A 10,292-nucleotide genomic window follows, 5' to 3' on the forward strand; every position below is an offset into this window, starting at 1 on the left:
CATCCACTAAAGTGAGAGTCACACTACAAGGCTGCTTGAGCAGAATCCAAGTGTCTAATCTGCGTCTAATCCGGGCACTGCATGAACCTTTCACACCCAAACCAAATGAGTGTTTTACCAATAACGTTACGCAACACGCATCCCGAGCCCTTCCCCTGGCAGTGATGACACCTGCACATGCAATGAAAAGAGACAGCGGCAAACACTGAAATGTCATTTAAAAGAAAACAAAACAATTGTATATTTTGGGGCAAGTGCAAACGTGGGTTGAAAGTTGCCCCCCACTTTTCTTTCTTCATCCTTGCAGTGCTGTTCTCCGTGGACCGGCTTAACGAAGTGACGGTCATAAAATGTTTGAATAGTGGGGCAAAAGGATGCTTAAAGCAGACCACTGCCGACCGTTCATTACGTAAGACCACAACAAAGAGTCACACAGTGAAGGGTTATGGCTCGAGGTCGCGTGACAGCAGCATATGATTCATGGCTTGCTGTGCCCTTTTGTCTTGTCCTCCTTGTGGTGGGACCATCTACTGCTCTCAGCCAGTGTTGTTTCGCAGCCTTCAGAGTTCTGTCTCCGTCTGTTTCAAGTAAACCGGCAATGTCATTTCTCCTCGTTCCTTGTTCTCTTCTCAGTGCAGGAATAAAGAAAGAATATTGCATATGTCACAACAAGGTGCTCCTTTTGCCTCATTGTTTGAACGCTGGGAACGACCCATGTATCAGCATTACATTTGATCACTCTACCAAGGCTTCTGACTAAAAAGTGAACATTTGACTTTTACAACATAAAAAGGTAGTTATTAAACTAGTAGTTGGAGGAAGAGAATAAATTAAGCGCTCTCTGTTAATGTTTGATATTATACCTTAGGCCAAGTAGTTGTGTCTGTGTTTGATATGTGTCATCCTGTAGGTGTGAAAGCAAACCATAAATTACATTCAACATTTTATTTATTTTTACTTTCAGATTGCTGATGCAAGGCATGCTGGATTGCCACCACATTAATAACGTTCAAAGCACTCTATTATGATTAATGGTAAACTCATTGATTTTATGCTAATGAAATCAATGCAATGCATGTGCAAATATGTCCTTTCATCTGCCTCGCAGCATGCTCACCGTATGTGCATTTTTTTTTTCCTTTTTTTTATTTAATCATGGAATTCGGTGATGTGGTTTTGGAGCGGGGAACTCGGCGCTCTACAAAGGGAATGTTTCATCTGTAGGATGGACTACCTTCAGTCAGCCATGTCAAATAGAGCAGATGTGGTCAGGTTTTGTAAGATCACCGATACCGACGAGTGGAGGGGGAAAAAAATAGCAATGCGCTTCTTATTTTTAAATATATTTATAGCTCTCACTATTGATATGATTTGTTTCCCATAGGTAATATTCCAGTGATATGAGGTAGAAATGTGTGACCAAACTGGACATACCACTGACACCGTGACCCCCCCAGTAATATTACAGTGATTTATCTGAAAGCTACAAGATCAAAGGGAGGCCTGTCATTGTCTCCCTGTCCTCACCTCTGTCCTCCATACATGGGCGGCAGGCACAGACGTCCGAACGGGAGTTCCCTCTACTCTTCATGCCATTCATGGAGCGGCTGTTGTCAGTGGGGCAACGGGCTACCAAATATGGAGACGGGGTCGCGCGGCTTGGCCCCGTCTCGGGGACGCTTGTCAGAGTATAAATTGGCTCGACGTGACATTTCGCCACCCCTGGGTTACACACTCAAGATCGGGCGCCTGGTGCAGATCTGGTGAGTACCCGCGCAGCAGACCACCCCGAGAATGAGTAAAGACAACTACGGAGGATTTATTGCAAGAGGGTGGACACAGGTTTTCAACACAGCAACCTCCTCCTGTGACTAACCAGATAACATTATCTCACCATATCGACACTTGTGTCTTCTGTGGATTACTGTTCTTGTGATATATTAAATAAAATATTAACATTAAAAAAATATTAACAATCCTATAACGCGCAGCCCTCTTCTACATATAAAATGTGTAGATCTATAGTTCACTGTAACCCACAACTAATCTTAAATTCACTGATAGTTTCTTTCAACAAAAGCGATCACTTGTATTTGCGTACATGTTAATGCCTTCAGCTGTCTGATCCAAAACAAACATGAAATTTCCTTGTTGAATTTAACCGTGCACGTGCGCGTCCCCGTCCTGTGTGTTGCAGAGCTGACACCATGTGCGACGACGAAGAGACTACCGCCCTGGTGTGTGATAACGGCTCTGGCCTGGTGAAAGCTGGGTTCGCCGGCGATGACGCGCCACGCGCCGTGTTTCCTTCCATAGTGGGTCGCCCACGGCACCAGGTAAAAGGAAACTACTCAAAGTTGTTGATGGGAGGGGAGGGGAAGGGGGGAATTTGAGAGGTTTAAATCACATTCATATATCTACAAACAAAGCCAGCTCATCCGTGCCTTAGTTGCGCAACAGAATTACGCACGGCTACTCAGGAAAACATAACATCTGTGTTTACTAAAAACACATAATTCCCCAGTAAAGTGTTGGCTGTATTGATGATCATCAATAGTCCCATCACATCGCTGATTTCCAATGCCCGTGCCGTTTTTAGGGTGTCATGGTCGGTATGGGTCAGAAGGATTCCTACGTGGGCGACGAGGCTCAAAGCAAAAGAGGCATTCTCACCCTGAAATACCCCATCGAGCACGGCATCATCACCAACTGGGACGACATGGAGAAAATCTGGCACCACACCTTCTACAACGAGTTGCGCGTAGCCCCGGAGGAGCACCCCACCCTGCTGACAGAGCCCCCACTGAACCCAAAGGCCAACAGAGAAAAGATGACCCAGATCATGTTCGAGACTTTTAATGTACCCGCAATGTATGTTGCCATCCAGGCAGTGCTGTCGCTTTACGCTTCCGGGCGTACCACAGGTATGACAAAGTCCTCCTGTGTGCATTTTTCCCGGTGAGTAGAAGCATAAAATAAATGCTCACGTGCTGCCTTTAGGTATTGTCCTGGATTCTGGTGACGGTGTGACCCACAACGTACCCGTCTATGAAGGTTACGCGCTTCCACACGCCATCATGCGTCTGGACCTGGCTGGCCGTGACCTCACAGATTACCTCATGAAGATCCTGACTGAGCGCGGCTACTCTTTCGTCACAACCGGTGAGAGAAAGTGATAATCACCGTCACATCTGACAAAATAAATGATTTATTTATAAAACAACAATACACGCAAGAACTCCAGTCCATTAGTTTACAGTAAACTATGAACATACACCATTCTCTTAGGTGTTAGATGAGGCGCACATGACTAACGTCAAAACACCCATGTCTGATTCCTCTCAGCTGAGCGCGAGATCGTGCGTGACATCAAGGAGAAGCTGTGCTACGTTGCTCTGGACTTTGAGAACGAGATGGCCACCGCCGCCTCCTCCTCGTCCCTGGAGAAAAGCTACGAGTTGCCCGACGGTCAGGTCATCACCATCGGCAATGAGCGTTTCCGCTGCCCGGAGACCCTCTTCCAGCCCTCATTCATTGGTGCGTAAAGGCGAACGCAGGCATCCAAGCATTCATTTAGTTTCAGCGACACTGTGTTGCTCATGGGTGACCATATTTAGGATTTTTGGCAAGCAGAAATTATGTTTCAAAATCGTAATAGTTGAAAAAAAAATAGTGAAAATTCTTGCTTAATTTGTTGACTACACATTCTGGCCTGTGTTAAGATTTTTGATATTATTCAAAGGGACACGTTGTTCTATTTTATTCTATGTGACAACTTAATTGATTTAGTCCCAAAACATGAGTTTTTAAGATATGGTGCACTACATTAGGTTAAACTACATGGTTTGCCTGCACCTCAACATCAACATGGAAGTGGTTATGATTCCTCCTCTGATAACATACACACATGACAAGGAGCCAGTTTGCAGTTTGAATGTTGTGCTTTTTGATTTTAATGTGCGCCGATAATACAGAGTGCTTTCACCGTATTACCTTTGCTATTTTCAGTTGCCTCAAAAACAGTTTTGCTCATTATTATGTTTCTCAAGCGCCTGGCTTCCACTGGGCAGGATGATGTGAGCTCAGAGTTTGACACTAGAAGACTGCGCTCACATTCTTCTGTTTTTTTGTGTGTGTTGTTTTGTTTTGTTTTGTTTTGTTTTCTGAGTTCATCTCAGATATAGTTGGACCCTTGCGAGCAGTGTTACAACACAACTAATTTGCCAGTCATGGTCCAGTAGGCGGCTTACACATGTGGAAACTGTAAGAGTTGGTTGGTTGCACCCTGTGGAGCATCACTTTTATGCTTTTATCATTCCGTCTCCCAAATTCATCAATCCTGTGGTTTCCCAATGAAAGATGAGGGTTAGACATAATTTCAAATATTTATAATCAGGTTGTTAATAGAACATGTGTAGTGAGTCAGCAAACAGTCTGGACTGTTCTTCTCAGGCTCATGTAGCTGCTGGAACTTATATCAGAGCCAACTTGTGGAAGTAAGTTTTTCTGCGTTAAGTGCTAATTTTATTGAGTAATTATTATTACCACTCCATGGCTGATAAATAGACACGAAAGCAGGGGGCTTAGGGTTCACACTTGCTCCACATAGCTCGCAGCTGTCGGCGGAGCTGTCCATTTCAGCACCTGTTATGACAGCTGATGGCGATGTCAGATGAGTATTTTATTTATTTTTCTTGCTGCGGGGGCGGAGTGAAACTTACTAGACAATCCGCTGTGTGTGCACAGGGATGGAATCTGCTGGCATTCACGAAACCACGTACAACAGCATCATGAAGTGCGACATTGACATCCGCAAAGACCTTTACGCCAACAACGTCCTGTCCGGTGGCACCACCATGTACCCTGGTATCGCTGACCGCATGCAGAAGGAGATCACCGCTCTGGCACCCAGCACCATGAAGATTAAGGTACTCACTGCTGAATAGTACAGCGGCACTTCACTTCGAATGGCTGACTCCCATATTAACAAACGCGTCTGTGTTTAGATTATCGCCCCCCCTGAGAGGAAGTACTCGGTCTGGATCGGCGGCTCCATCCTCGCCTCTCTATCCACCTTCCAGCAGATGTGGATCAGCAAGCAGGAGTATGATGAGGCTGGACCTTCCATCGTCCACAGGAAGTGCTTCTAAGCCGTTTCCTCGCCGTTTTCACCCTCTGATACCTTCTCCCAACGAAACAGAAATCATGGCCCACAAGCAGCAATACATGTGTTCTCATCAAATTCTTTGTTTGCACATATGGAATTTATATGTAGATATGTATAGGTTTATAAATAAACAAGCTCGAGCCAGTCTCTCCGTTTCTTTCTTTCTTTCTTTCTTTCTTTCTTTCTTTCTTTCTTTCTTTCTTTCTTTCTTTCTTTCTTTCTTTCTTCTCTGACATTCGAAAGCAGCAAAGCTCTCTGTCCTTTCATCACGTGATGGATGAGTAAAGGTTATTAAAGGGTTGAATTAGAAAAGATTACCGTGAGCGGAGAGGATAAGCCACCTCATGAGAAATTAACCTCGCAAAGTTTCATTAGCGAAAACACTGCTGTCATGCCGTCATTCAGCCTGGCTGGATACAATTAATCATAAGAGAAAAGATCGATACATTCGCCTACCTGTGGGAGTAAAAATAAAAATAATAAAAAATATATATATAATTATATTATATATATATATATAAATATATATATATATATATATAATATATATATATATATATACATGAAAATAGTAAATGATTTGGTAAAAGCCCCGGTGTGACTCCATAAAAGCGGGACACAATGTAGCAACACATGAGAAAATTGGAGGAGCTATTTTTAGTCTTCGGCATGAATTCATAATGAAGCAATAGGCTAGTATTTTTATTTATTTATTTTTTTAAAAACAAACAAACGAAGAAAAAAAAGATTAAAAATGTAGACTTAACATTGCGTAAAATTGCACAGCAGTCTTATGGCGCTGCATTGTGCGTCTTACACAATGCAGCGCCATAAGTTGAAATCTCGGAGCAAGGGCGGGGTCACATTTTTTGCTTCTATTTTTAAACTTCCACACAGACAGAGAGGTGCGGACAGACAGGCGGACGGACAGACAGGCTGCCTTGTAAAGCGATTAGCAACTCGGATGGTACTTTCACTCTGTCACTGTATCCAGAGCGTCATCTTTGCCCGGGGTGGAAACAACAGCTCTACCAGCCGGGCAGCAGCCTGCGACACGGGGAGTGACTCCTCGGGGCATGCGGGGCTGTCCGCTCCAAGAAAGCAACATTGCGTTCATTTGTAAAGCTGTCTACTTTGTGGGCGCGGACACGGAGCAATAGATGGAACAATGGGTGGTGTTGAAATGATGCAATATGCAACATATGAGCTAGACCAGCAAGTGACCACATATCACTGATGAGTCAAAAACTATGCACAGTCACCTTGACCGGTATTCTCAGGACACGGTGCATCCACAAGCCATGCCCAGCAAGAATTGATCTATGTAAGGCACAAGCAGCTCCGTAGCTTCGACAGTTGAGTATGGGGCGATACAATGCAGTTTTGGGTTTGATAAGGAGACACCCAAGTAATAAAATACACAAACTCATGTAGGTTGTAGCAATCTGGAGACAGCCGTCCTCAGCAGTATCCACCGAATCGCGCACACTATATACTAACCTAAAATATTGGAAATCACAAGCCCTGGTTCTCCTGGCTGCGCTCCACCGACCTGTCTGCGCGTACGTGACGCATGGGAGGGGGGAGACTACTTAAAGGCGGATTAACGCTGGCAAGACATTAAATCCAACCTCCCTCCATCCAGACTCAGCGCGCAGCCCATCAAACTGATCTGAAGATCGAAAATAGGAGGGCTTATAGTAATCAGCCCTTCAGATTCTCATGACAAGGAAAGGTGTAGCAACGTTGGGAGAGCGCTCGGCACACACAGCAGGACGCTGCCTGGCGTTGCGCGCTCAGCGCAAAACCAACCAGATAGCGCGCAGAGAGCCAGAGAGAGACGGGGACGGTAGCAGCATCCCGTAACGGATGCATTTTTTAGCAGAAAGCGGACGATTTGGAGACTGAAAACAACGAAAGACAGAGAGAAGCCTGACAGGAAATAAAGCGCTTTTTTTTTGAGGGATTTGAACAGAGTGCCGTTGTGCCCTCGTCTTCTCCGGATGCACAGAAATGGGGGAATGGACTATACTAGAGAGGCTCTTGGAGGCTGCTGTCCAGCAGCACTCTACTATGATAGGAAGGTAAGATGATCAACAAAAACCAAGAACAACGAAGAATCGCAGCAGCCTCCAGGATCGTCTTTAGCATGGTTCCCAGTCCCCCGTTTCTGTGTTGTGCCTCAAGGATCGTCTGTAGTATGGTGCCCAGTCCTTCGTGTCTGTGTTGTGGATTTTTTCTGTCTTGTTTCACAGATTTCCTTTTTGTCCTCCTCGTAGAAGAGACAGCCAAGTAAATCAGTTGCCAGCTGTCTTGTCAGAACCCTGGATGATGCTGCAAAGTCAAATCTCCAAAACTAAACTACAAAATTCATGTGTTGTTTCATGTATTCATTTGTCCGTTTATTCATTTGATGTCTGCTGGTGAGTTTGAGTGGTGGTTGTGCTCTAATGGGTGGCGGAGAGAGAGTCGGCGTTTCCACCTCATTCCATTAAGAAACCTCACACAGGTGCAGTCAAAGCAACGCCGATTGCTTACATGCCATTGCCATGAAATCACAAAAGAACGCACACACTGACAGACACATAAAAAGGAGCAAATTGCATTAAAAAAAACAGCACACCTCTAAGCGCGTCCTGTTTCAGCACTGGACAGCTCCCTAAACCAATTCGCCCGATTTGGATTCAAAGCGCATCAGCCACCACGGCAGCGCACAACCGAACCACATGTAAACACATATATATTTACACTTATTTTCACATTGTTTGTTTGTTTGCTTGCTTTTTAGGATCCTACTAACAGTGGTGGTCATCTTCCGGATTCTAATCGTAGCAATAGTTGGAGAGACTGTCTATGATGACGAGCAGACCATGTTTGTTTGTAACACCTTACAACCGGGCTGCAACCAGGCATGCTACGACAAGGCATTCCCCATTTCACACATTAGATATTGGGTTTTTCAAATCATCATGGTGTGCACTCCGAGTCTTTGTTTTATCACATACTCGGTGCACCAGTCGGCCAAGCAGAAGGAGCGGCGGTACTCAACAGTCTATCTGACACTAGATAAGGATCAAGATTCACTGAAGCGAGACGAGAGCAAAAAGATAAAGAACACCATTGTTAATGGAGTACTTCAGAACACAGAGAACTCCACCAAAGAAGCCGAGCCAGACTGTTTAGAAGTCAAAGAGATCCCTAATTCGGCAATGAGAACTACAAAGTCCAAAATGAGGCGACAGGAGGGCATCTCCCGGTTTTACATCATCCAGGTGGTTTTCAGAAACGCGCTGGAAATAGGCTTTTTGGTGGGTCAGTATTTCTTGTATGGATTCAACGTCCCGTCTGTGTACGAGTGCGACCGCTACCCCTGCATAAAAGATGTCGAGTGCTACGTCTCCAGACCAACGGAGAAGACAGTGTTCCTGGTCTTCATGTTCGCGGTCAGCGGCTTTTGCGTGGTGTTGAACCTGGCAGAACTCAATCATTTGGGCTGGAGGAAAATCAAAACGGCCGTGCGAGGTGTGCAGGCTCGGCGGAAGTCCATTTATGAAATCAGAAATAAGGACTTGCCAAGGATGAGTGTGCCCAATTTCGGCCGCACTCAGTCCAGTGACTCTGCTTATGTGTAACACACCCGGGAAGAAGGAGTGGAAGGAAAATATGAAAAAAAAAAAAAAAAAAAAAAAAAAAGGAAAAAAAAGACAGAAAAAAACTAAAACATCTAAAACATTGATGGACATGATGGACAGCTCCGCACGCCTAATTCGTGTCATGACTTTAAAGAGTGGGCAGATTTTTGTTCGTTGTTTTGATTTGTTGGGACTTCATGGCAAGCGTGGATTACACGTTTGTTTACTTATTTATTATTGCACTGATGCAACTTTTTAGTAACGTTTATACTCTGTAAGATGCTGAAAAGGAGACCATGTTGACGTGTTCACATATTTACTCTTTGTGGGCTGTACTTGAAGAGAGTAAATGCAAAAATTGCACTAAGAGGTGAACACTGCAGAGCCTGATCTTATCCAAATGTGCTACTGACCTGACGGTGTTTTTAAGATTTTCTTTCCACCTTGTTTTTGGCACCAACCTATTTCAATGGCACAATACAAAGGACAAATCTACCATCCAGATTTATATATGCATAGCTATATAAATCCTTACTGATTATGGTTCCACGTAGTTAAAATACATCAGCTTCTTTCATGTTTTATGTTGCCTGTGTTGCACCACTGACCTTAACATATGTAACCATTCCATTGCTTAATAGCTAACTTGCAAAACAGTATCTGGTGAATTTGCTGCAAACGCTAACGTCTGTGACTTCCTTAATTTATGACACACCAAAGCGCCCACTGCTTTTATTTGTGAAGTGTTTTCTTGCTTTCGTGTAATCAAGTGCCATACTTGTATATAAACATAATATATATATGTATACATATGAATATATATAAATATATAATAATCATCATGAAAGCTGATTCCCTGCTTGGATTATGCTAAATACCGCCCAATTTTTTATTTGCTTTAAATGTATTTGTTGTGATTTAAACAAAGAGAATAAGATATACAGTTTTCTCTGTTTTACTTTGCAAAATGACTGGAAAAAGAAATGAAGTGCTAGTCTTTTTTTATAAACATGACATGAAAGGAATCTCTCTCCCCAATTGAAGCTGATCAAAAACTGAAACATAGCACAAATTGAGGTTTTTATCAAAGAACGGGCAAAAGAAATCTGCTCTGGTGCTACAGTTTTTCATAGAATGGTTTTAAATGTAACCGAAACAGACCAGAAAAAAAAAACCAAACATCTTTTTTTTTTTTTTTTTTTTTTTCTGTGGAAAATAAAAGTGGGATTCATGTACACCAGAAATGTGTGAGGTGCAGTGCTTTGTGTGTCGGCTGCTTGAGAGCGTTTCGACCGAGCTATCACACAGACATCCAGGGGAAGTTTTGCCTTGGTGCAGTGAAGATGTTAGCCACACCCACTCCTCTGTATGAAAAAAAAAAAAAAAAAAAAAACCTACTGCAGGACACACCTTGTACAGAATCTCACCACTCTGCAATGTGTTGCAATACTGATGCTGCCTCCATGAGACGCATCCACACCTACGTTCCATAA

The 10,292-nt window shown here is 43.6% G+C and overlaps 2 protein-coding genes across 2 annotated transcripts; both read left to right on the forward strand.

Annotated features, from left to right (window-relative positions):
• Window positions 1–1,607: 1,607 nt before the first annotated feature.
• LOC125023714 (actin, alpha cardiac muscle 1) lies at window positions 1,608–5,312 on the forward strand. Its single transcript, XM_047611180.1, has 7 exons — window positions 1,608–1,763; window positions 2,198–2,336; window positions 2,600–2,924; window positions 3,001–3,162; window positions 3,346–3,537; window positions 4,747–4,928; window positions 5,007–5,312. The coding sequence occupies exons 2-7, from the start codon at window positions 2,208–2,210 to the stop codon at window positions 5,148–5,150; spliced, it is 1,134 nt and encodes a 377-aa protein (XP_047467136.1). The 5' UTR covers window positions 1,608–1,763; window positions 2,198–2,207; the 3' UTR covers window positions 5,151–5,312.
• Window positions 5,313–6,770: 1,458 nt separating this feature from the next.
• On the forward strand, window positions 6,771–10,005 carry gjd2b (gap junction protein delta 2b). The gene is made up of 2 exons (XM_047611695.1): window positions 6,771–7,251; window positions 7,956–10,005. The coding sequence occupies exons 1-2, from the start codon at window positions 7,181–7,183 to the stop codon at window positions 8,797–8,799; spliced, it is 915 nt and encodes a 304-aa protein (XP_047467651.1). The 5' UTR covers window positions 6,771–7,180; the 3' UTR covers window positions 8,800–10,005.
• Window positions 10,006–10,292: the final 287 nt, after the last annotated feature.

Source organism: Mugil cephalus, chromosome 17, assembly GCF_022458985.1.
Source record: "Mugil cephalus isolate CIBA_MC_2020 chromosome 17, CIBA_Mcephalus_1.1, whole genome shotgun sequence".
Classification (NCBI taxonomy): Eukaryota; Metazoa; Chordata; class Actinopteri; order Mugiliformes; family Mugilidae; genus Mugil; species Mugil cephalus.